Below are 25,662 nucleotides of genomic sequence, written 5' to 3' on the forward strand. Positions count from 1 at the left end.
ACCTAGTCGCTCTGTTGCAAGACCAGGGCCTGACTGTTCATGCAAATATAAGGCACTGAACAAAAGAAAAGAAATCCCCCAGGAAAATGAAACTGTAATCCCCACAGCTTGGCAAAGGGATTTGGAGGCTGGCATAGTTCCCATAACAGTTTAACCCATTATATTGAGGTAGAAATGGTTTCTGCTTGCTGGTTCCCCTTTCTTGAAATGGAGCACCGATCGAGAGATGCAAGGTCAGGTCCTAACCGGAGACGGGGAATATGCAGCCCATAGATGGGCTGGCTTTCACTTCACTTCACACAGGAGGCATGGAAAAGCATCACCTCAGGTGGCTGAGAAGCCTGACTTTTTATAGCACAGTTGCGCTGTGTGCTAATGCCTGGATGAGGATTTCAGCGCACAGTTTGGCCCCTGACATGGAGAAGGTCCCCTCTTTCCCCATCCATTCAGCACAAGAACAAAGATCCCTTGCTCAGCAGGCTCCTCGCCAAGTACGTGCAGCTCTCTCGTCCCCCAGGGACCACCTGTCTGCAGGGCATTTCCTTGGCATGAGAGAACCAACACCTTTGCTCCCTTCTCTTCTTCACTGTTCTTCAGCCTCAGGTGCCCAAGCGTCTACCTATTTCAGGCTGTGCCACCATTAACCACCTCTCCTCCCAGGTTTGCCTATCCTGTCTTCACAGGTCCTGCCATGTCTCCAGCCTCCTAAAAACCACATTTCGTTAGACAACTTAATCCTCCCATCAACTCTACATTAACAGAAAACAATGAGAGATGCAAGAGCCAAAAAAGCAACGTTATGGTTGAAAGTACAGGATGTGCATCCCTCATCTCACTGCTGCTGCCCAGCCACCTGGAAACACTGTCCATCAAAAAGCAGAGACTTCCCAAGGCAGAACCCTTCCTATCTGCCCTTACTTCCCTTGTGACAACTAATGAATAAAAGTCTCGGAATCACAGTAATTCCCAATGCCCACAAACTGACTTAGGTGCCAGTTTACACCCTCTGAATAACCTCAGCAAAGCAGCATGAGCAGGGCACAGCCCTGTCCTAACTAGAGCTTCCCACTCCACCCCTGTGCTTCCACAGGGAAGGAGGTCAGGGCACCGAAGCAAGACACGATTCCCCATAACTTCTGCTGAGGGCTCCCTACACAGAAGTATTTTACAAAAGGAGGGATAAGACTTCTGCATACCAGTGCATCCACCTAGAAGCATGAGGAAAAACACAACCTTCCAACTTCACACCATCTGCTTCCTCCCAGCATAATTCTGTAGACAAACTACACCACAACAATTCATGGTTGTTTATGTATATATGTACTCAGCTGCACAGGAAAGACACGTTATCAAGTACGGCCTGGGGAAGGTAGGATGTGCCAGGTCAATGAAACCTTAATTTGACCAGTCGTAGCATACACACTGAGCTCACAGTTGCACTGCATTATTTGCAGTGTGCACCGTGCCTCCCGTATACCGAACAAGGAACAGATCCTGTGGGGAAAGGAGTCAGGTAATGACACAGTGACAGATTGCATCTTCATGCCTATGTACACAGGGGTAGAAGCAGGAGCACACAGGCAAGCTTCGCACTGGTATGTCATAATTGCTTTGAAGTTATAAATGCTTAACTTAGCAGTCATAAGGATGCTCTTTTAATGCCTAGAACACATGCAATCTCCTAGCTTTTTACCAGACCAAGCTAAAATGAGGAAAACGTCTATTCAGGCAGTATCAAATTACCATTTACTCAGTTCACCAGCAGGACAGACTTTTATGTTCAGCTCACAAGCCCCTGCTGCTTAACTGACTAATTGATACCATAAGCAACATGCGATGTCCCACATGGATCAGTGACAGATGCTTGGCTAGTAGCTTTTGCAGCTATTTGCTGACACCAGAATAAAAGCAAGCCTTGAGCCAACCTCAGATCTAGGGGAGATGATGCTCAGCAGCCATATACACCCACTTTCCCCACACTGACCTGCTTCCACCCCATATTCATTATCCTCCACCTCTTTGAGTCCTGCTGCTTCCCCACTTTTTGCTCCTCCTCTCACGTTGTACACACAATGAGCTTCCTGTAATACCTCCCTGCACAGCCAAATCATCCTAATCCCCCCCTCCAGGTTAGCTGTCATAGAATACAAATTCACAATTAAATGCAAAGAGCTGGCCTGTGGCTTCCCAAGATGCAAACTGTTGGCGGCTAAGCAAGTATTCTGGAAGTATCATTATACTCGTAGCTCGTCCTCACACTTTCCTCGACAGCTTCTTTTGACCCCCATCCGAGTCAGGATACTGGGTGAGATGCACCTTGATTAAATCTAGGACAACTGTTCTCACATCGAAATCCCATTCTCTTGCATCCCCGCATTTAGTTCCTCTTTGTCCAACCTGCGATAGTCCCATCCTCTTTGTTTCTCATCTAATCTCTCCCTATACCAACCTCACTCCCAAATGAAACATTTCCTAAAATAATAAGGCCCTACTGACCACATGCAAGCTTCAACTATTTTCAAAGGCTTGGACCTTGGCCAAATGTATTTAGATTATTGATGGGAGAAAGCAACATCCCTGACCTAGAAACTCCCTCTTGAAAAATGTCAAGCCCCTGGCTCCAGAGCATCAGCACTTCAAAGAACAGGTTAAACATACTCCTAAATATTTTACATGAAGAAAACAGCATTTTTCCTGGACTTGTTCTCAGAGAAGACTACAGAATTGAGCTGATCTCCTCCAGAGCATACTGCCTCAAACAGACACCCAGAATAGAAACTCTAACTGTCTGAGTTGAGAGTTTAGCAAAGTCACAGGCACTTGAAAACGGAGCATGCAACAGGAAGCACCAAGCTGCCTTAAATGACATGCAGGACAGAGGCCACACCTAAGACAAAAAGCATCATGCCACCTGCACCAGCCCCTGCTGTGATGCACGCTCACGGGTGCACACTCACACACAGCATACGTGCCAAAACCTTCGCTCTAAAAAGCAGCAGATACTCAAGGCAGCACTGGTTGAACATTTACTTTCCCAGTTTTTTTAATAAAAATCTCTCACTAAAAGAAAAAAAAGCAGGGAAGTCATGAAACTGCTTTACTCTTTTGTTAAATATTTACATTTGTTAAAAATATAAAAAGCTGTTTTGCTTAGGGGTGGGGGGAAAGTTTTAACATTTAAATAAAAATTTTCCGTTTGCGGAAGGTTTACACCCCCTGGTACATATCCCTTGCATTAAACAAACGATCAAAGCTGATAAAACTGGCGATTACATTTCCCATGAAAAATGCTGGGGGGAGGGAATCACTTCATTCTAGTTTGTCATGAAAAGCTCTTATTTCTCCAAAGTAGCATTCCCCAAAATAAATGTTTTCAGAGAATTAGTCCCCTACTCCCACTGAGATTCATAAGAAAAACATGCATTTCTTATTGGTCAGTCAAGGTCTGGACTCCATAACCTTGCTGCTTGTTGACTATTATCTTAAGGGAGCCTATGAAACTATTAAAGGAATCAAGTATTGTGCTTCAGAAAAATAAGAGAATTGAGCCTTTGACTAGGCCTAACAACACTGTGCATGCCAGATTACTTTACATGGCATTTTCTCCCTTGCATTAATGTTCAAACCCCATGTAAATCTCACATTTACTTGTACAAGAAGCTTTACAATGCTGCAAAAACATTTAAAATATTTCTAATCCTATTAGCAGGCATAGAAGATTTCCAGGTAGATTATGTTTCTCCACTATCAAACCTACTTAATTTTAAGCTTGAAGACTCTGACTTTCTTCCTCTCTTTGTTAACTAGAATGTGAACTCTAGTACCTGTATGAAACAAGTAAATGCAAGTGAAAGTGAAGCTTTACTGTTCAGTGACAAAAACATCATTTTTCATTGTTTAGGGATCTGGTACCTTGAGGCAACGCTGCCAAGAAAATATCAAAAGACAAGAAATGCCTAAAACAGTAAAATGAGACAGGCCAGACTGCAAGCTCTCCCGGACAAGGGTTATCTCTGTGTCGTATGTTTGCGCATGGTCTAATACACAAGGTCTCACCAGGGAACCGCAAACCGTAGCACAATGAAATCACTAAGTGGCAATAATCTTTGGGATGAAAAACACCGACCAGGTCATCCAGTCCAGTCCCCAAACAATGCCAGTCTGTTCCCAACTGCACACTTGAAGGGATTAAATGCCAGTATCTTCAAACATATAAGCAAAGTGACTGTGCAGTGAATATACAGTTTCTGGGTCAGTCCCACTGTAGCCCCACACGGGAACATGGCAGGTATGAACATTACTGCAAAGAGCTTTGTCCATCTGCTCCAATAACCTCCCTGCTTCTCAGGCTTCCCCCAAGACAAACGGTTGTGCCAGTCTGACCAACGGTTTTGTGACATGGACAGTCACAGTAGGAAAAAAGTCTATTTTTAGATCTCATCCTCCATCTGCTCACACACAACTTTGCTCGGATATCAAGTGTGTACTTGCAGTCTCTCTTCTGCACTGAGTCTTACTATAAAATCATGTCATTTGGAGCCCAAGGTAGCTCTGAAAACCATCTTTATAAGCAAAAGGCCAGGAAAAAAAAATGCACTGTGCTGTTCAAAATGAAACCTGACATGTGATCTTAGAAACGGCTTTATTACTGAAGACAGTAAAATAATATGTTTATAAAGGGTCGCACGTCATTCACCCCACGAACATAAGCAGCTGGCTTTTATAGACAACGCGGAGCCTTCGTTCTGGCTAAATAATGAAAACCTCCTTTCCTACCACCACCTTCGAGCCCCCAGATACAACTCGTTTCTCTCAGATACTGCTGGCTCCTCCCAAAATCCCACTTTGCTTACTTTGTGGAAAAAAGCATGACAAATTTACAGCAACACAAGGTTGCTAGTCCATATGCAGCACTGGCAAGCTAGCTCAGACTTGCAAAGCAGCATGAAATACTCCATGCGGTATGGAGTGGTTCATAGTCCACGCTATCCAGTTAACCCTGAAATAAGCAGCATGTTTTAAGCATGGCTGAAATTTAGGTACTTTTATTTCAGGGCGCACAGCTTGAGACTTCTGATTTCAGAGTGATGAACCCAGATATAAAGAAAATTCCAGTACCTTCAAAAGGTCTTAAGATGGACAACCTAACGTTCAGTCCATTTTTGAAAACTAAGGCCACTGTATACATTTTCTCCCTTTTAGTCACAAGACAACAAGGCAATCAGCTTTTGAGCAGTCAAATACAGACTTACAGAAAATATTAGGACATTTTTAATAGCCTCTGCATGTCTCGCCAGCCAGACATGTAGAAACATGAAATAAAAGATAGCATGATTCATGGGAAAACCTAAACAAATGATTTACTGCCAAACAGGAGTATGCTTCAAACTCCATCGCTGCAGCATAGCCATTTCATTAACTACCAACTAGCACAGCAGCACAAATACTGCAAGCTTTCCTTCTGCGATCATAAAGTTTTATTATAGCTAGACAACACCTTAGCAAACAACTGCCTTCTACGTACACCTCGTACAATGAGAGCTTCTACCCCCTAAAGAGACCTCCTGCTCACATACCATACAAAATCCCCAGAGTAATTACAAACGCAGCCTGCCTGGTAGAAGATTAGCAAAAGCATTTAGGAAATACCTTTGCACGGGTCAGCAGTGGGAACTAAGGGGAAGGGAGCCCCTGTGGGCACAAGGTTGCTCTCTAATGTTGCCACCAACAGCCACGTGGCCTAGCCACGTGGTCTAGCAGAAATATTAATTTTGATCCTGAGCTTCCGCAAATTCCTGAGCTGAGCTGCTCCTGTCAAAGGCTCTTTGCGAGATTCCAGCCCCGTCTGTTTGGAGCGAGGTCCATTTCTTTACGCTGTCACACATCAGACCACAGTCAACACTTCAGACAAGTTGGATTAGGCCCAGCAGAGAGACATGTTGGCATGGAAAGTACTAACACAAGTTGCAAGTTCGCATGAGTAACACAATTACTTTGGCAACTAGAGGACATCACCAGAACAACTAGAGTTTCTCTGCTAAACATTAGTATTTCCTACCATCTTAAAAAAAAACCCTAAGTGACAGATATAAGCACTGTCAATTTAATCAAACTTGAACTAGAGAGAAAAAATAGACTAACAAAAAAACCTAATTTCCAGTCCCCTCCAAATCACGCATACGAGCAAACAGTACACATACTAAAAGCTACAAAAACAGTAATATAATCACTTACAGATCAGGACAGAATGGTATATCTTTGTTTACTACTTCTAGTAGCATCAAGAGAGTTAAGCTGTTTGATTTGATTAATCTCCCACCAGTACAGCTCCTATCTATCTGATGACATGGTTATTTGAAAGAAACCTCACCTGCACTTTCATGAACATCTCAAGCCTTCATGGGAACAGCAGACAGCATAAAAAAGTCCATTTTAAAAGATTTCGTTTGAAGAAAACATGTAACATCTCACAGATCCCCGGCATTACATTTGCATCTACTGTATCTCCAGAAAAAATAACAAAACAATCATATTACCTGGAGCATCAATTCACAGTCATCTCTGCCAACAAATATCATCTCCCGAGGGAGCCGGTGGCGAATGCCAGTGCTGCTCACCAAGAACCACGACGTCACGCTCATTTTGGCGCTTGGCTCTTATTCTTTACACATCCTGAACACAAAAAAAAGGACACATAACTTTATTACGTGTAGAAATACACCAGTGTATAGCTGCAGTTCCCAAATTTCCCTGAGCCATGGGACCTGGTGCTGCCTCTTGCAGATGCGTTCACATGTTAAATTTCTTGTGGCGAGCAGCAGTCATGAAGATTTGCTGCCCGTGTGCCACGGGCGGGAGCCACAGCTCTAGAGCAGCAGAAATATTCCCACAGCAAAGTGGGACTGGGGATCTGCGGGAAGGACTGCTTCCAAAAGGAAGTACGCAGTAGAATCTGATGGCTGAAAAGCAGAAGTATAGTTAAAAAAAAAAAAAGACTTTCTCTTCCAGAATGTTTCCTGACCACTAGCAATTCATGGTGTGAGAAGCACAGCTCGTACTGTCCCCAGCCTCAACGAGCTGGGCCAGCGCAGAGAAAGGCGACATACCCCGGCCCTGGTAACCTCTCGTGGCGTGCTCCAGGAGGGCTTACGCCGGTGCTGGGAGGGGAACAGCCTCCCTTCTGCTCACCCCACTTCCACGTGGATGAGCTGGGAGCCCACAAATCTTCCTCCCTCACCTCACGGGCAGAAAAATCACTGCTGCCACAGGGCAGGGAGCACAAGCTGCAGCTCCCACCGGGGGACTTGGGGATACGCTGCCCCTCTTTCTCCTCCAGCAGGGACAGGAACTGGCAGCGCTAACCTGCAAGGGCGGCGGCAGCAGGCAGCGCTTATCGGGCACCCTCCCAGCCACACCTGCCTGGTGTTGCGGCTGCACGCTGGCAGCATATCACATACTCTCTGCCTCTCCTCCTCCTCTCGCAGGATCTCGTTCTCCCCTCCTCTCTCTCTCCCTGAAGGGGAAAAAAAATAAGTAGCACAAATCAGCCTCTCTCCTTCCCCTCACCCATTCCGTCTCCCGAGATCAAAGTTGCATTGGAGAGAATGAGATCTTCGTTTTTATCCGTGCTACACAGATATGTCCCCAGCATCGCTCCCGCTCCCCTGCGCGGCCGGAGGCCTGCGGACGGCGGCGGGGAGAAGGCGCAGGTGACACCAGCGGGAAGCGGCAGAACTAACGACCTCCACGGCAAAAAAGATGGGGGGGCACGAAAAAAGACCATTTAACACGGACACCCCGACACCCTCTGCGTCACTGCTCGGGGGCCTCGGGGACCTCCCGGACGAGCACCTCCGCGACCGCTCTGCGGTGCCCGAACGGCTGCGCAGGAGGCGCCGCGACGCCGCCCGGCGCGGGAGCCCTCCGGCCCCGCGGGCTGACGCGGTGTCACCCCCCACCTGCGCGCCCCGGGGCCGAGGCAGCGCCCCGCCGCCGCCGCCGCCGCCGAACAAAGCGCCCCGCCGGCGACGCCAGGCCCGGCCGCGCCCCCAGGTGCGCAGGGGCCGCGGCGCGGCGGGGAGGACGGCGGCGGGCGACCGCGCCCGCGGAGGGGGGGTGGAAGGGGGGGCGATGGAAAGGCAGCGGAGCCCGCAACGCCGGAGCCGCCGCGGAGGCCACCCAGCCCCGCCGCACGCCGCTTTTGTTCCGCACCGGCGGCGGCCGCTGCCGCAGGCCCCGCCGCGGAGCCGCGGGCCAGGGCAGGTGCGGCGCGGAGCACCCCCCCCCCGGCCCTTTGTCCGCGCCCCGCCGCCGCCACCACCCCTACCTGCTGCGGCCCTCGGCGCGGTGGCAGGCCGCGCTGCGCCGCGCCGCGCCCCGGCAGCCGGCTCTGCCTGCCCCGCGGGCCGCTCCCGGCCTGCCGCCCGCCCCGCTCCGCCCCCCGCGCGCGGCAGGTTCCCGACGTCAGGAGGCGGCCGCGGCCCGCTCGCCTCCGCCCGCCGCCGCCCGGCCCGGCCCGGCCCGGCCCGGCGAGGGGACCCGCCCCGCCGCCCGGCGGCCTCCAGCCGGCCAGAGCCGCGGGCTGGGCGGCGTTTTTCTTCCGAAAACCTTGGCCAGCCCCAGCCCTTCTCGTCTGAAACGCTGGGCCGCCTCCCAGCCTCCTCTCCTGCAAACCTCAGGCAGGTCCTGGCCTTTCCCTTTCCAAAGCCTTGGGTGCCCCCTGAATTTTTCTTCTGGAAGGCTTGGGAACCCCCCAGCCCTTCTCTTCCAGAAAGCTTAGGCAAGTCCCTGACCTCCTCTGAAAGGCTCGAGCATGTCCCAGCCCTTCTGTTCAAGAGCCTCGGGTACCCCCAGCCATTCTCTTCCAAAAACCTTGGGCATATCGCAGGCCTCTTCTGAAAGCCTTGGATACCCTCAGCCCATCTCTTCTGAAAACCTTTGGTATGGCCCAGCCGTTTTTTCTTCTAAAAACCTCGAGCATGTTCCACACCTTTTCTCCTGAAAACCTCAGGCATGACCCAGCCCTTCTCTCCCCCAAACCTTGGGCATGCTCCAGGTCTTCACTCCTGAAAGCTTGGGGCATCTCCCTGACCTTCTTCTCTTCTGAAAACCCCAGGTACCCCCAGCCCATCTCTTCTGCAAACCTCCAGTATGTCCCAGCCCTTCTCTGCCCAAAACCCTGTGTACCACCCAGCCCACAACAACCTGGATTCCAGCATGTGGCATCTGCACATGTCGCTTATGCTACATGCAGGATGGTCCTGGACACCCAAGAGTCCTGTCACCCTCGCATCTAAATGGCAGATGTGACTCCATGGTATGCAGAGCCAAATCAGATTTCTGGATAGTTGTCTTTTCTACTGCTAATGAATACAAGTAAGTCATGTACTTATACAGCATCTTTCATCTTGAGTTCTCAAAGGGTTCATTGAACGTTAATTAAGCCTTGCAACACCTCTCTGACACAAATGTGGTTATCCCCTACCTTACAAGGCTAAACGGGCAAGTCTGAGGTCATAGGCAGGGAGTTGCTACCTCCACTAATCACTGGAGTCCCATCACCAGCGTTGCCTCTCTGATCCTCCTCCTGAATTAGAGGAGCAGACTGAAATTATTCTCAGCATGCATTCCTCAGGTCCCTGTGCAGGAAAGTGTCTACAAGGAATTGTCAAGATTGAATTAATCTCAAGGATTTGAGAATGGAATAAGAGCCTGGAACAGGTCCTGTAAAAGGACATGCCATTTTATGGATTTTTTTTTTCTATTGCAGGTAACTGAAAAATCACTGAGACAAGTCTGAAGAGCAGTAACCTTTTTGTTTGTTTGTTTTGTTCCATTTGAAGGAAAACTGAGTATCATGATAATGGATCCAGCTATTCGCTGGTGCAAGAGATATTTCCAAAGTGCTAGGTGCCCACAGCTCCAACAGAAGTCAGTGGAACTGGAAACAGTAACAGCTACATACTGGCTCAGCTAGCCCCTGTCTTCTCTCTGACACTGGCTGGTAGGGACTGCCAAGAAAAGAAATAAAAAGGAGGCTCTTTCGTAGTGACGTGTCCCTGGTCTTGTGTTTCAGCCAGAAGAGACATCTTTGCATTTGTATGCTGTGCACCTATTTTAGAATATCATTTCTTAGTCACCTACAGGAGCTCCCCTAGATGTCCTTGATAGTGTCTTTTAGAATTTTGGCTCAGGATGTAACCAAGTATTTGCCATAACAATGCCTGATTAGAGGGAAACTGTAGGTCAGGTACACCTCTGACTGCGAACAGTCCTACAGCAGTGTAACCCCGAGGAGTTACTCCTGACTTGCACCTCAGAATGAAGCTAATGTCATCGTGGCCCAGAAAGAAGGGTGACTGGTCCTCTGGATGGAGCAGTGGGAAAGGTCACCCACTGCAAGGCTCAAGAACCAGGGAGGGAAAAATGAGCTTCGTCAGGACTGGGTGGGGGGTAGGGAAAACAGCACTTCTCCATTTCCCTCTTTCTGAAGAGCAGAAGAACTTCATTATTGTTTAAGTACTGGTATTATTGCTTTCTTTAATCAACATCTGAGTTCTTCTCTGGCAAATACATCATGCCCCAGGGCAATTTCAAGGTGTGATTATCTTCAAAGGCTTAAAAGCTGGCTGAGACTGCAGCATTTGTGTTCTACTTGCAATCTCCTCCTCCGAGCTGAGCACCACACCTCTGCTGCACTCTGCCTCCCTCAGATGCCAGGCAGGAGGACGGGGAACAATGGTCATTTCTGGGGCATTTTAAAGGCTCTTGCATTAAGCACTGATATAATGTAATAGAAATCCTTTATAAATAAAAATAGACTTCCACTATATTTTCCAGTTTGTCCTGTATTTGAGTCATGTTCTTATTATTGATTTAACTGATGTACAGTTTAAGTTATTATAGGTATTATTCACTTCTCTCTGAACTACATCTATTTACTGGAGAGTCTGCTCTGTTAGCCTATCTGTAGAATGGCTCTATACTGCTATAAGGAAGTAGGATAATTTACTTCTTTATACAAGCCTGCCATCTAGGCAAATCTTTGTTATAAGTTACTATAAAAAAGTTAGTGTTTGCTCTAGTCTCTCTTTAAGCCTGGTTTTACCATTTCATTTATACACGTGTGTTTATCTGAGCAGTCAGTACTTTACTATTTATAGAGAAGAAAAATAGTCCCTGTTCGTGCCACATTCTGACCTGAACGAAAACAGTTTAGGCCAGAACACTAGGCCTGGCTCAATGCTGCATTGCAGCCTCTTTGTTTTATTCCAGTGATCTAAAGGGAATAAGAAAGCTAATAGTTGGAGTCTTTCCTTCTCCTCTCTCTTCACCTCTCCCAAGATAGATAGTGTGTGGGCACCAGGGCAGCAGAACAGCCCAGCGCTACCCTTTCATCTTTAAACCTGAGAGTACTTCTGTGGGAATGAGAAGCTATTGCACTGCTGTACTTTGATTTTTTCCCCCTATTGGCACAAGTCCTGTTGGCAGCCAAAGCTACTCTAATTTACACCGAGGGCTAACCAGATACTCAAACGCCTTTGAGATTATGATACTACAGAAGTGCTTTAAAACTACATCTGGTTTCCCCAGTGTGACAGATGAGCGGTGACACAGCTGAGGAAAGATGTGTTTGGAGACGGAATCGGAAATAAGAATATAACTGACTGAGAGGGGAGTTTCAAGGAGAAAGGAATGACACAGAAGAGAGACCATGAAGAGGAGAAAATACGGTGGAGACATCCAGAGTCAAGTTAGGTGGTGGCAGGCATTCAGGGTACTTGAGCAGATACACAGGAGAAGGACTGGGGTAAGTTGCAAATTGAACACAAAATCAAGCAGCTCTCATTCAAGTATATTGGCTGTTTTACAGTTCTTTGCTCAGCAGTATTATCATGCTTTTAGCCTTGTTCTCTAAGGATAGGGAATACTACCTACATCCCAACAAGTAAACTGCTCCTGTTCTTCAGTTCTTGTAGCAAAGAGCATCATTAGTCCACAGTCTAGCCCACCTCCAGTTTCGTTTGGGTGATGTGGGCTGACTCGGGGTGCATGCCCCAAGGATGCGCCTCCATGCAATGCCGCAGCCACCAAGTGCACAGGGAGGAGGGAAGGCCACAGAAAAGACCTTGAGGAGTTGCATGCAGCAGCAAAATGTGGCTCATGTGCTAATTTGGTGACAGCAGGTGCTTGTCATGCAAATCTCTCCAGATTTATCTGCAGCACCATCACCTGCAGCTACAAGGGACTTGCCCACGGCTGTAGTAGCTGGAAGGCCCACGTGGCAGCAGCTTCATTGCACTGCACTTTGCACAGATGCAGAGCAAGGACAAGTCCCTGTCCCAAAGCACTTATGTTCTCAGTTAACAAGGAGGCTGAATGTGAGATTAAAAGGTACAAGCAGAAGTATAACAGTGGGTCACAGGCATGTAGGAAAGCCACATTTCTGTATCCTGATCTGTTGAATTCAAGTCATCTGCTCTACCAAAATATCCTTTGTCTGAGGTTGTGAACACGTAGCTATCATGGGTTGGAGCAGAACCACTTTCAATCCTTGCTTCATAACAGCGATCCAAGCATCACCAGAGGAGCCGAACTAAATCAGGCTCTTTCTGTCAGCCTGCGATGTAAGGAGATTTTGGACAGAGTCCCCCAACATGGAGCATCTTGCTGCAGAAGAGGCTTCTGTTCCAGACAGTATAGCCTGACCCAGATATCCCAATCAGTGCCCCCCCCACCCCCAAAGGCAGCTTTCCCTGGGCATGAGCTAAGAAAAAGAAATAATTTGTATTGCTGCTTAGATATTCATATGATGGCTATCTTATAGGTAAAGGAGATGTGCAGGATTGCTAGTTGAAGTCTGCCAGACTAACCCATCACAGGCTGGCTGAAATACGCAGCTGTATGCGGCTGTGTGCACATGTGTAGTTCGTGAATTCCTGATTGGTTTGAATCAGAGGTGCTACAGAGGTAGTCCTCAGGCCCTGTTCCCTAAGATTATTTCATTTGCTCTTCACTAACTTTGAGATACATCAGGAAAGATTCACGAGTAAGTCATGCAGGCTTTCTCAGCCCCCTTTTTCACTCAGATGAATTCTGCTCCCCAGTGGAGTTTTACTTTTGCGGAAAGCAAAAAATTGTAGCGAGACCCTGCTGCAGGAAGCTATGTATGCGCCTGATCTCTGCCTGCAGCATTCGCACGTCAGATCAGGATTTCTGTGCTGATTGCTAATGCAAGCAGCAGAGATCTGGGGACTTTTGCAAGAAGACACTGAAGGTCTGAACCTGTGTCCTTTATCCAGCTAAAAGCTCTAGCATCTGCCAAGTGAAAGTGCAGGATTGAGCCCTTTTCCCACATAGTCCAAGACTGCAGCTTTTCATCACTGATTCTGGGTACCAGCATGAGCTGGATCATCATAAAATGCAAATCATCCACCTTCCAAAAAACACAGCTTTTTAAGTGCCTTTTTGAAAATTGTTTCCTTGATTTTTTTGTTTCTTATTGGTAAGCTTATTTTTAAGTTACTGAGTGTTTGTCAGTGTATGGAGGTTTATTCTTCTTTTAGTTACAGTGGTGTAACGACAGTGCTGAATGCTGATTTGTACTAGCAAGAGCAAAGCAAATCTGCTCCACCTTTCTGTCAGAGCATCAGTCTTTAGCTCTGCCAAATATATCAGTTGTGCTGTTTGCCAGCATTCCCATCAGTACAGCCAGGAATAGGCCCCAATCCTGCCTAGTCAACTGAAAAACAAAAAGACCATTCATGTGCATAGTTATTCACTTGCATACATGCTTGCTGAGCTGCAGTCTATCTGGGATAGGCCTCTATAATTTGGACGGTTCTAAAAGATGAATTTCCAGAACACTAGTATTTTCAACTCATTTATTAAACATCTACAGAGCCAGATTCTTAGCTGGAGCGTAGTATATATGGCTCAAAATGGCTTCACTTTGCCTTCCCTGCTTTATACCAGCTGGAGAGTTTTTCCTGTATTTTTTTCACTTCACAACAGTCTCATGTACCAATATGACATTTAATTTTAGTGCTATGGAATTTACTAAAATAAAACCCTATATACATTAGCAGGTTTTTTTTCCCCCAGAATATGCATTATGGCCTTCTCTCATCATCCTCTTTTTTTCCCCTGCTATGCTACAGAAAATTTTATTATGTAGATTAAATCATAAGAGCTATTTTTAATTTATGGCTCTCATAACTCTGAGGAGTGGTAGAAAGAAATATAAATGCAATATAAGAGAGTTGCTGATATAGTGTGAACATTGTCATAATGTCTCATATAGGATTTTTGTGGTATAAAACTTTGCTGAAAGAATTAAAAACATATGCTTAAGTGATTTCATATTTAGCATTTTTAATTAGTAGAAGCTCAACAACGATGATATTGTGCTGTCTGATGAGATGAGGTCAGATGATATACGGCAATATGATGTGGCATCTTAAATAGGAATCACCTTACGGCAAGTCGGAGCTATTCCAATATCACATGTAAAGAAATCACTTCTCAGGGAAACTTGATTGGTTTCATAACAGAAGCAGCAGGGTTTTAAGGGCTCCTGTGTGGAGGAATGGGAACAATGGGCCGCTTGAGATCATCTCTATTTCTGTTTTTTTTTCCCCCTCTTATCTATTGTATGCACATATTTCTTATGAGAAAGGTTGCAGGCATACTCAAGCAGAAAAATGATCTCACATGGCCTGAAGAATTCAATGCAACATGCATGGCCAGAGGGCTGTAGTTTGCCTTCCAAACAGTGAGCAAATTCCTTCTCCCATTCCTCTGCGGTTGTTCTTATAATGGCAAGGCAAGAATATTTGCTTGAATACCACAGATGCAAGATTTCCTTAAGCAGTGTTGCTCCAGTAACCATCTCTGCTTTTCTTTGCCTTCCTTTTTTCCCCATACTCCACTCACCTTGCACATCTTCAGATCCAGCCTGCTGCTGACTTCGGCAGTCCTTTTGCTGCAGAGTCTGTTCCACACAGCTTATCCTGCACTACAGTATCCCACAGGACTTGCTTGTTCAGAAGACGCTTTATAGAACTTCTTTGATTGGATAAATTGCAGGCCTTTCTAGGAAAATCTGCTTGGTATTTAGTTCATTGAGATTATTTGATTGATATTTATGAAGGGAAAGAAAAGGCTGCTAATCCTGATTCATATTTAAACCTTAATTTAAGCTAAAGAGAACTCAGATGGTATTTATCAATGACATTCAACAGGGATGAGGAGCTCACTGATTAGTGAAGTGCACAATTCCTTGTCTGAGAGACTAATTAAGCCAAGATTTAGAGACTAGGCAACAGGTGAATGAGAACTAATGAAAAAAAAGAGGGTGTTCCTGTATAGTTTTCATCAAATTAATGTTTTTTACAAGAAATTCAAGATTGTTCAACATTCTTTACCAGCCTATTATGGCCCTAAATAAAGCAAATAAAGAAGGGATATTTAGGTCATAACAGCTGGTTGCATCTCTAGAGAAATCACTACTGTTATTTCCATAGCCAAAAGTGTTTGCTGTGCTGACCAGTACTAGTTCATACTATTCTACTTAATAAAAATGTCAGTTCTGCCTAAAACTATCTTCTGGGTTTGTTGCATTCTATTGTGTTATAGTTTTTGCCTGTAAGATGGAAAGCTTTGATGAAATATTTAACAGATACATAGCAAAAAATCACAATTCCCTTTAAATTGAAGCGTATGTTTACAGTAACACCCACTGCAGATGTGAAGACCTTACAGCAAGAATAGGATCTTGGTTTGTTGGCCTGCAGGGAATAGTTTAGCAAATCACTTGCAGAATCACCCATTTTCTGTCCAGTCTAAGTTAAAACCACATTTCACTGTATTGATCTTCAGTTATGCTCTTCCTTTGCTAGAGACTGGTGGGGAAGAAGGTTATGAATATGGATGAAAAGGTGACTGCTGTCAGGACAAGCCAGCCTGCTTCTGTGGGGTCAATAGAAGGGGCAGCTTTAATTATTTATAGCATACAAGCTATCAGTTAGAGATTTATATGCTTGCCAGGCTTTTTAAAAGAACTCACCGGAGCAATATTTATTTCTTTTGGGGAAACAGTTGGATTAGCAGCACCTCAGGAGAATAAGAGTCATCGGAAAGAGACCAGCAGAGCAGTGTTTTCTAAGTGTAGCAGTAGCAGGTTCATTACATGCAGTTTCTTAAAAGCTTCAGGATTCTTTGGGATAATCTTCTTTAGTCAGCAGGCACATGAACTCCCATATGTTCCACATTCATTAAATCATTTTAAAACCCTGCAAAACACATGATAGCTAACTGCATACACATGCTTGGGGCTGTCCTTCTCACCACCTATTTCATGAGTAGGAGCTCCATCCATCGCAGGTGAATGGAGAGATTCCTGCTGACACAAACTCTAAGGCAAACCAGGTGCAGACAGTTGTATCATTTTGACACTTCTGAGCAAGCCTAGATGACACAAGAATCCCAGGTCCAGGGTATTTTCACGCTGGTGAGACTAACTTCTGAACAGAAGTTGTGGGTAGGTGAGGTGGTTGAGAAAATTTCTACATGATCAAAGGCAAAAGGACTTCTGAACAAGAACCAAAGGACTTCCACAATGTTGGGTTATCTGCAGAGCACGAAGCAGGTGTGCGCTCTCTACATACACAGGCTGCCTTCTTTAAATTGTCCAGGAGAGTCTATGAATACCTCTCACCTCTGCTGAGTTTCGCTATGCTGCCACATTTTTGTAGCTGAATAAAATTCTGGGCTCTTTCAATACACATACATACAGCATAGGTGCACAGCGGCGGTGGGGAGACCATAGCACCATCCGACTGCCGTTGTTAATATCAGCTTCAGTGCTGGGGATGATGTGCATTTTCTGCAGGAAAAGCTTTACCAGAAACAACGCTGAACTGATCACGTCAGGCCACTGCAGGCCCATCCCCATCTTAGACAAAATTTTGTCTTTGCCACTAGCTGCTATAGGCCAGATTTCCTCTCCTGGGATCCTGAAGAAACATCTTAGAGCTTTCTACCCACTCACCATGAGTTGTCTTTAAATACAGAAACATTTATTAACACTGTATTTTGTCTTAATTTCTCATTCATGTTCAAGGTTTATTTTCCCCACTCTTTAACATTAGATATTTCTCAGGTACTCGCATGTGTGCCAGCTCAAACAGATAACAGAGAACAGAGGAAACAACATAGCAGAGATCTACCATGGAGTGGTCGTTCAAAAAGTGTGCTTTGAGACTGGCTGGTCAGGAAAAAAGCAGCATGAAAGAAAATGCATGACAGCAAGAAATAGGCTGGGGGACTGTCTTTTATTCATTGTTTGTACTATGCATTAAGCTTGTCAGCATTCCTACAAAACAAATAATCATTCAACAAATGCTAACATATATATGACAAGGTTCAAAACCAAATCCCTTAGAGACCCTACGTCCCTAGGTAAATTGAAGAAACTTATTAGAATTTAACTATAAAGATGATAGAGTAGGGAGGGGGAAGAGTTAAGGCTGGTTATATAGTCTACAATTTCTTTCTTTGGTAATAGCTGAAAAGGAAAAAAAAGAAATTGAGTGATGTCTTTTACTCAAAAGATCATGTTTATAACAAGAGATCTCATTAACATAAGGAGAAAATGAGTAGGAAATTCTTCAGTGTGTGGTTTGACTGGTCCTATGATCTGTTGTTCAGCCATAAGCTGATTGCTCGGGACACGTTGGAACAAGGAGAGGAGCTGAGGTTAACTGCATTCTGCAGAGGGCTCACCGTGCCCTTGCACAGTGGATTCAGCAAACTTTATGCAAATGTCTTTTGCAAGTATTTGAAGAGAGGGAAAAAGCAATACAATACTGTTCTGGTGACACAAAAGGACTTTTGAAATTTCCAGTTAATACTTGAAAGCATTTTGTGGTCTGACTAGGGTATTGGCGAATTATTTGCCAGGTTTCTTTGTTTCATCCTGAAGGACAAAAAGTCACAGAGAAGTATGGTTTATGCTTTCCTTCCCCTCCGGCCTTTGCAAACAGAAATGGGCACAATAGCTTTGAAAGACATGATACTTCCTGCTTTAAAGCAACATTTCCCCCAACCCCCAATAGCTATCTTTTAAAATGTGTTTCTTGTTTTTCTTTAAAGAAAAGGGGGGCAGAACTGGTGGATGAGACTGCTTGTATTATTCCTGGTACGTTGCAGAGCCATGTGCACGTTGAGGAAGAGGAGAGGCACCGGATTAGTGAAGCCTGGGCACTCCCATCACATGAACCCTCTGAACGGCAGCAGCACAACCGCTTCTACACTGCCCCGGTCAAAACAAACGTTAAGAATAAGTCGAAGTGTGTGCAGGAGGAGAGAAGTCTCCATGATGTAATATAACCAGCCAGAATTGGTCTCGGCACCTTCAGAGCTCTAATCACAAGCTCAGGGTCACAGAACATAGTCATTAACTGCGATAGCAATGATGTCATTGATCATTTGATGATTGCTTCCTATGCAGTTTTATAATCCTGTGCCATTTCCATAAAACAGGTTCTGAGCTGTCTTATCACAGCTAAGCCATTTGGTTCCATCTCTGCAATACAGCTGGTTAATTTTTTACATTAGCAGCATTTACAGTGTATGGTGCCTAGAAACCACTTCTTAAAAACATTGTATGAGAAATGCCCTCCGTTGTAAAATAAATTTAAGAATGCCACTGGCTTACAAAAACTACTGTGCTGCCTTATAGACTAATTTAAAATTTGAACTGCAACCATTTTTAGCTTTAATCGAATCAATAAGACTGTACGCTGTATCAGTCATTGCCTGTTTCAATCTTTGAAGCCATTTTGGCATCCAGTAACAATGATGCCAACAGCCTGGGAGGCTGAGTTCATCCCTGAAGATCCTTTATGATCTCAGTGGGCTTTTTGTATTGCTGCAGTCTCGAACAGTCAGGTCCTAAATAGGTCATGAGTATCTTAAATAGAACAGGGCAATAAGCTGGCATTTGGATCTAGCTTACATTTGAGCTGATACTTGTTTCAAAAGCACTAGCATCGCTAGATGGAAATGGTAAAATTGATGATGATGTGAAGAGGACGGAGGTATTCAATAAACATTTTTGTTTTGAATTTGGAAACAAGCAGGACCATGCACTGATGTCATGAGGACAATGCACTTTCCATCCCATTAGTAACCAAGGAGGCTATTAAACAGCATTACTAGAGATAAACATTATTACCTTAACAGGTCCAGACAACTGTCACTGTCACATCTGAGGCATATTGGCTGAAGAGATCTCTGGCCCACTCCCACTAAATCTTGGAAGACCGCAAACATTTTACAGGACTGGAGAAATGTTCCATTTGGGTAAATCATTAAAAAAACAAAAACCAACAATAACTAAGGCAGTCTAAGTCATTCTAATCCAGCTAGCTTAGCAATTCTGGACGAAGTAACCAAATACCAGTACAGAAGTCAGAAAATAAAGAATGTCAGTGTAAATAATATGAGTCAACATGATTTTATGGGGCAAAAAAGTCTTGGGATAGAAACCTGATTTTCTCTTCTCAAATTATTGGTTTGATTGATAACAGTAACTAAGGAGATGCAAGATATTTGTCTTTTGTAGGTTGCTTGGTCATTTGTAATAGTCTTATAAATTACCACAACAGCTAATAACATTAAAATACAAGATAAGTGAATTAAGAACTGACTAACTGGCAAGTCTTAAGTAAAGTACAGCTCTCAGAGAAGACTCAGAAGGAAAAAGAGGTGTAACAGGGCTCTGGAGGGGCTGATACTGGACCCAACACCAGTCAGCTCTTCTGAGATGAGTGGTTTGTACGGTTCACATAAAATATAGTCCACTGAAAATGGGGGGATGTCACAGTTTGCAGGAGAGCCAAATGAAGCCCATGTTGTGCCACTGCCTGATCCACAGCCGGGCTGGCCTGGGCCCAAACCAAAAAGAATATCATCGTATACCAGCTCGTCCCTCGAGGTATACGAAACACGGAGCGTGTCCCCAGGCGGGCACAGGGTTGCACGGGACAGCGTCCGCCCCAGGGAGGGCTCGGGGTGAGAAGGGGCCATCATCGAATGCAGGAGCATTTCCCCTCCACCCCTCTCTAACCAGCAGATCACCCGCCAGCTAGAGACAGGCTGTATCCTCCCGTGCTTCGGTCCTGGAAACCTCCCAGCCCTCCGTGCCTTGATGCAGCTTCGAGGACCCGTGGGAGCTCGAAAGGCTTGGAGTTTGGGATTCTGGGTTTTGGTCATCCAAACAGTTAGACTGGGAATATTTAGTGAAGCTGACTACTTCATCTATGCTCTGACTGCTTTAACTGGATGGCATAAAAATAGAAAGCTGAGGAGTAAACATCGACATACTGATATCATTACACCGTGAGATTTCCCACCCCTGAGAACTTGCGCTCCAAATTCCTCTTTGGTGGAGGACGAAGGGCAGGAGAGACTTTGAACACCCTAATGGGAGTGAGAGTAGGTCCCAGGAAATCTGTTCACATTAGCAGAGAGTCTGACTGTTTGCTTTTATTCGGTCATGCAAAATTTCTCTCTTTATAATATCCACTCCTGCCTATTAGTAGTTACTTTACTTTGCATGAAGGATTACAAAGTCATTCACATGGAAGGGAGAGAGAAAGAAAAAGCAGGTGCATGTGGGAAAGACTTTGAACACCAGATTCATTCACCAGTTAGAAAGCAAAGTGCATATTTAGTAAGTTACTTAACGAAAAGCCTGTCTTAAGGCAAGTTCAGCTTACTACTCATGGGCACCATCAAAATTCATAAATTCGCTATCACAAATTAGAGGATTTATTGACTGCAGACTACTACATGGTATTATTACCTCTCTGCTGCTTTGGAGGATAGTGGTAAGCGATGTTCAGAAAAGCCACTGGTTCAAGTGAAGGGGTGAACCCATGCTCACTTCAGCGAGGCCAGTTTTCACTCTGTGTCCTTGTCTGTCACGGACATGCATCACTCTGGGTTCAGAGACAGGTTCAAACTATGGTCTTTGCTATTAGAAGGAAAACTCAAAGCTCCTGGCCTAAAATCATCACTGCTGGCTGTGTTTTGGGTTGCAGGCTGGTGCAGCACACCAGCCTTTGCTGTGCTCTTGACAGGAGGCAGGACGGTCAAGTCTACCAGGGCTCCTGCTGGCCCAGGACCTGCTCCCAGCTGGCGGAGCAGGAAGAGCCAGTCTGAGATGAGCAAGAACCCAACTGCTCACATGCGCTCCAGCGAGCTCCGGCTTTCCAGGGCGCCGCGACGGCCGCACCCGCCAGACCAGAGGACACCTAGGGAGTAGAGTGTCTCTGACCACAGCCAAAGCAAAGGCCTGGAAGGAAATGCAAAAACGTGCACATATCTGCTCTGGGTATTCTCCTGACTGCCAGTCCTGTGCAGCTCAGGGACTTCCTGAGGTTTCTGTGGTTTCTCTGTATTAAATAGCCTGTTGTGAATTTGTCCAGCCTCTCTTTGAACTCATAATGATTTTTATCATCCACAGCATCCTGTAGAAAGGAGTTGCACAGATGAGCACACAGCATTGCACTGAAAACAAAAAGGTATATGGGGCCAATTTTTGCCTGTCATGAACAGCATAAAGTGGGACAGCGTATGAAGGCAGAGGGGATCAAGGAACACTGTAACTGAAGGCTCACTTTATTTGAAGACTGTTATAGATCACCTTGCACTGAGTTTTCCTTTGGGCCTTTATGCAATTACTCCGACTTCTTGGCACTGAGCGCTAGTGATTCACCTGAGCTGAGTCACACACAAGGTGATGTGGCTCTGGAAGGCTTCCCATGGCATTGCTGTGCTAAGCAAAGCTGGGAGGGGAATGCAAAGGAGCATGCAATTGCGAAGCCTTCTAGGGAAAAGGAGAGGCTTAAAAGAAGCTCAGCAGCCGTCTGCACCGATCACAGCCATAGGCTTTACAAATGAAGCTTAGCTCCTTTGCTGGAGAGAAGCAGCTTGTGGATACCTAAGACTTGAAAGGAAGTTCATAGCTAGCAGGCTGAGATTTGAGCACAGGAGTGGGTGTTGGGAGGGTAGGATGGATTTCCACAAAAAGGACAGAAACCGAGGAGCCAAAGAACAACACAGAAGTGACTCGGGAACCCACCCTGCTTCATCAGGCATAGGGCAAATAGTATAGGCCAGAGGGACGAGTGAAAACGTAGTTAGGAAGGCAGAAGGCAGAGATATGCAAAGGCGACAGAGGCAGCATCACACGACATGTAGGAAGCAAGCTGATAGTGCTGCTGGTGGCATTGCATGTTAAAACACAGAGCACAAGGTCACGCAGCGCTCACCAGCACCCGGCCCAACACCCACCTGCTTTCAGCCAAGTTGCTGCAGCTCTCAGCAGTGCGTGATGGGCAATGGTGAGAGGTTGCAAAGTTTTGCCTAAGGTGGGATGGGTAAGTACAGCAGCAACTCCCCTCACCACTGTTGCACAGCAACATTGCGGCCTAGACTGAGTATTATGAAGAGGCTTTTTTGGCCGAATAACACATAATTTGGCCCACTGGTGGCCATTCATAATATACAGTTATCCATTATCCATGCTGTCTTGGTGACCCTCCAGAAATTGCTGTTAGTATACACCACATGCAGCCTGTGTGCTCTCAAAGTGGGATTGTAATAGCTTAGTTAGAGCATGAGCACAACACCAGGCAGGACGTGAGCTGTCAGCCCTGCATGTCCCTGGACAAATATTCGCATACGTACATCTGCCCAATGCACAAACCCACCCCAGCTGCAGGTGGAAGTGCATTAGCTCCCAAAACTCAGCAATTTGCAGTTGAGTCAAACCCCTGAATAGGCAAAACCCAGCCTGGCCTCGGTGACATCAACATTTCTGCTTCAGTTTTCAAGATCTATGTTGCTTGAACCTATTTATCCTATGTCTTTGTCCACCATCTGATTAAATCACAAGTGAGCAAAAGAAGTAAGATCAAAATTATGGTACATGCCCAGCAATTCTTTTTCAGGTATTGAAACAGTCTGCCTATAAAAAACTGTACATGTCCTTCCCGGAGCCACCTGCCTTGCCCCACACTCATGGTATGTGCCCAGTACCTCTCACAAGGTTGGTCTTTACTCAGTTAATTGTAGTTTTACCACATTGAGCGTGTATTTTAAGATTTCATATGCCAGGTGCCTGCCTTAGATTGAGTGTACTTAAGTTCATTGATGTTGGTGAAGGTGGTAATATGGAAGTATTGCTTTGTTGCAGTTTGAAATAGCTGTTTAAAGTAGATTGAGACAGGAAGCCTGAGGTATAAGGACTTGGGACATATTCAGCTGGTCCAGGGTCATCCGGGTCCCGTTCCTGCTCCTTCACGTTGGCTCAGCTGCTCTGAAGACTCAAGCAATGGGAAATGACAGGCCCAGCAGCATAGGTGGCATCTTGGGCATTTCCATCTGGGTCATCTATTACTATGCTTGAGTGAAGAAGATGGGTCGGGTGTGGAAGAGGGACACGATAAAAGACCGAACTCTTGCCAAATCTCACAATCTTGTTGAAACACATGACATTGCTGGAGTTTCTGAAAAGAGAGGGTTGCCAGAAATTGATATAAGCAAGACTTTCTTCTTTTCCCTTCTGGTCCCTTTCTTAGAAATAGCTAAAGAGATTTGCCTGAAATTATGGGCCTGAGGCAGAGGATGGAAGATTTTAACCCAAATGACTAAGCCTTAAACAGAATATAACTAAGTGAAAATGGGCTTATAAGAGGAAGTTGCATGTAGCACTGCCAACCTCACCTATAGAAGCTATTATGTCAACTGAGCTCAACATTTTGTGGTTTCAGTCCTCTCCAAGATTTGTAATAGGCTGTGGACTTGTTTCTTCATATATTTGATCACCTCTAGAGATATCCATATTTAGAAAGTCATTTGGACAGTGCCTAAATGAAATAAGGGAATTTAATATTCCCTTGTGTGCAATGTACTTTTTTTCTAAGTTCCTGCTTTTGCTATTATTCCTTGAGTTGTTTCCACACTGATTCTTCATAGGGCAGCGTATGAATACCACAATGATTAGTTTTAAATAAAAATACATAAATATTTGTATATGCTAATCTATGTTTAATTGAAAAAAAAAAAACCCTTAAAGAGTCTCTGAGAATGTGAACTCTATTTTCTGCAAACTAAATAAGCATATTGTAATGCAGCTCACCAGGATAAAGATGGCTTATACCTGTCTAGCCATCCTTCCTTCCAAAAATGATTACAAAAATTATTGTGATCTCTTTTATGCTGATAACTGTGCCTGCATGAAGGAGGGAGAGGGATGAGGAATAGTCCTTCATAGTGAAGCGATTATAGTTAAAGAGAAACAGAAATGGATATTGCTTCTTCACCCAGATAGTTGCACTGAGGATGCAGTACAGAGGTGAAATAAGAGTAGGGAATGCCTTAAAAACGAGCCCTCCTCTGGCTGTCACCTCACTATGGGATAAATGGAGGATCAGTTCCGGTCATATCAGTCACTCAGCATTGCCATATTCAATTTTCTCACTGCTCAGTATTTCATGTTCCTCCGCTGAAAACCGAATGCCCTCAAATTTCAGGTCCCTTTCCCTTCCTCTTTTTCCTTTTTTAGTATAGTCTTCCTTACATGTGTTATAAAGCTTAACTACTACCCAAGTTGAGCCTGGTCCTCCGTTATCTTCAGGCAACCACATCACAAAACCCCATATAAAAACTGATTGGGCTCCATCTTCAAAATCACTCTGGGCTTCTGTTCCCGTTACTCACCCCTACAAGGACACAGTTCCAGACGTTTGTTGTAGAAGCTATCTCATATCCAACCAAAATTTTTCATGGGATAACCTGAATCCGCTGGTCCTTGTGCCAGCTTTGAAACAAGAAGATGCTCATCTCCTTCTGCCTCCCCAGCGCGTGACCCCCTGTTCCACAACGGATGCCAAAGACAGCAGCCACAGCCACCTTCAGCTTCATTTTGCTCAACAGAGCTCACCTGGCTCTCTCTGATTTCTTTCACACGGGAAAGGACCACAGAAGAGAATACTCCATGCTGTGCTAACCAGTGTGCTCCAGTCTGACGCTGCAATGGAAATGGTCGTCCCTCCTCTTCCTCACTGGGGCTGCTGCGTCCTGCCCTGGACACCCCTCTCTTGTGCTAGTACAAAATTTACAGTGAGCACATAACCAAAGAGAAAAACAAACAAACAAAACGTTTAATTTTAGCTCAGGTCAGGTCCTCAACAGAGGACCACCAGCCACACCAGCTTCAAGTGCTCATCTCTCCATCGCCTCCTTCTGCATTCCTTCCTTTAACATGGAGGACCAGCCTGATGCTGAGACCCAGGTGAGGTCTCCCCAGACTTCTTACCATGGCCTTCATCCTTCCTCATCTCTACTGGAAATACGTTTCCTCTTTACATCCTCAGAGTAAATAAGCCATTGGCAGGGCCATGCCACATTGGTAGGTCTTAGTCCTCCTGCGTTTAGATGATGCATTGAAGTGTTTTCCTTCTCAGTTATTTCCAAGCATCAAGCACCTCTTTCACAGCAGAAGCGACATTATTGCTCCACGAGCTCACCCTCAGAGAGACTGAATTTCATCCCGTTATCCTACTCCTGCGACCCACAGTCCACGAGGAT

General features: G+C 45.4%; 1 protein-coding gene and 1 long non-coding RNA gene across 13 annotated transcripts in view; one reads left to right on the top strand and one right to left on the bottom strand.

Annotated features, from left to right (window-relative positions):
- The window catches only part of CEP170B (centrosomal protein 170B), a 59,865-nt gene extending 51,398 nt beyond the window's left edge, over nucleotides 1-8,467 (bottom strand). For 5 of the 12 annotated variants that reach the window (XM_064511997.1, XM_064511995.1, XM_064511994.1 and 2 more), the window contains exons 1-3: nucleotides 8,327-8,467; nucleotides 7,363-7,513; nucleotides 6,537-6,672 (exon numbers count right to left, since the gene is read on the bottom strand). In XM_064511997.1, coding sequence (XP_064368067.1) covers nucleotides 6,537-6,641 — 105 coding nt within the window. In that variant the 5' untranslated portion in view covers nucleotides 6,642-6,672; nucleotides 7,363-7,513; nucleotides 8,327-8,467. The remainder of the gene's footprint in view (nucleotides 1-6,536; nucleotides 6,673-7,362; nucleotides 7,514-8,326) is intronic. The other 7 variants (XM_064511998.1, XM_064511996.1, XM_064511993.1 and 4 more) reach the window with 5 other exon arrangements.
- LOC135328443 (uncharacterized) lies at nucleotides 8,459-10,831 on the top strand. Its single transcript, XR_010389302.1, has 2 exons — nucleotides 8,459-9,375; nucleotides 9,770-10,831. It is a non-coding gene; the product is annotated as an uncharacterized LOC135328443 (long non-coding RNA).
- Nucleotides 10,832-25,662: the final 14,831 nt, after the last annotated feature.

The sequence above is a fragment of the Dromaius novaehollandiae genome, chromosome 5 (genome assembly GCF_036370855.1).
Source record: "Dromaius novaehollandiae isolate bDroNov1 chromosome 5, bDroNov1.hap1, whole genome shotgun sequence".
Lineage (NCBI taxonomy): Eukaryota > Metazoa > Chordata > Aves > Casuariiformes > Dromaiidae > Dromaius > Dromaius novaehollandiae.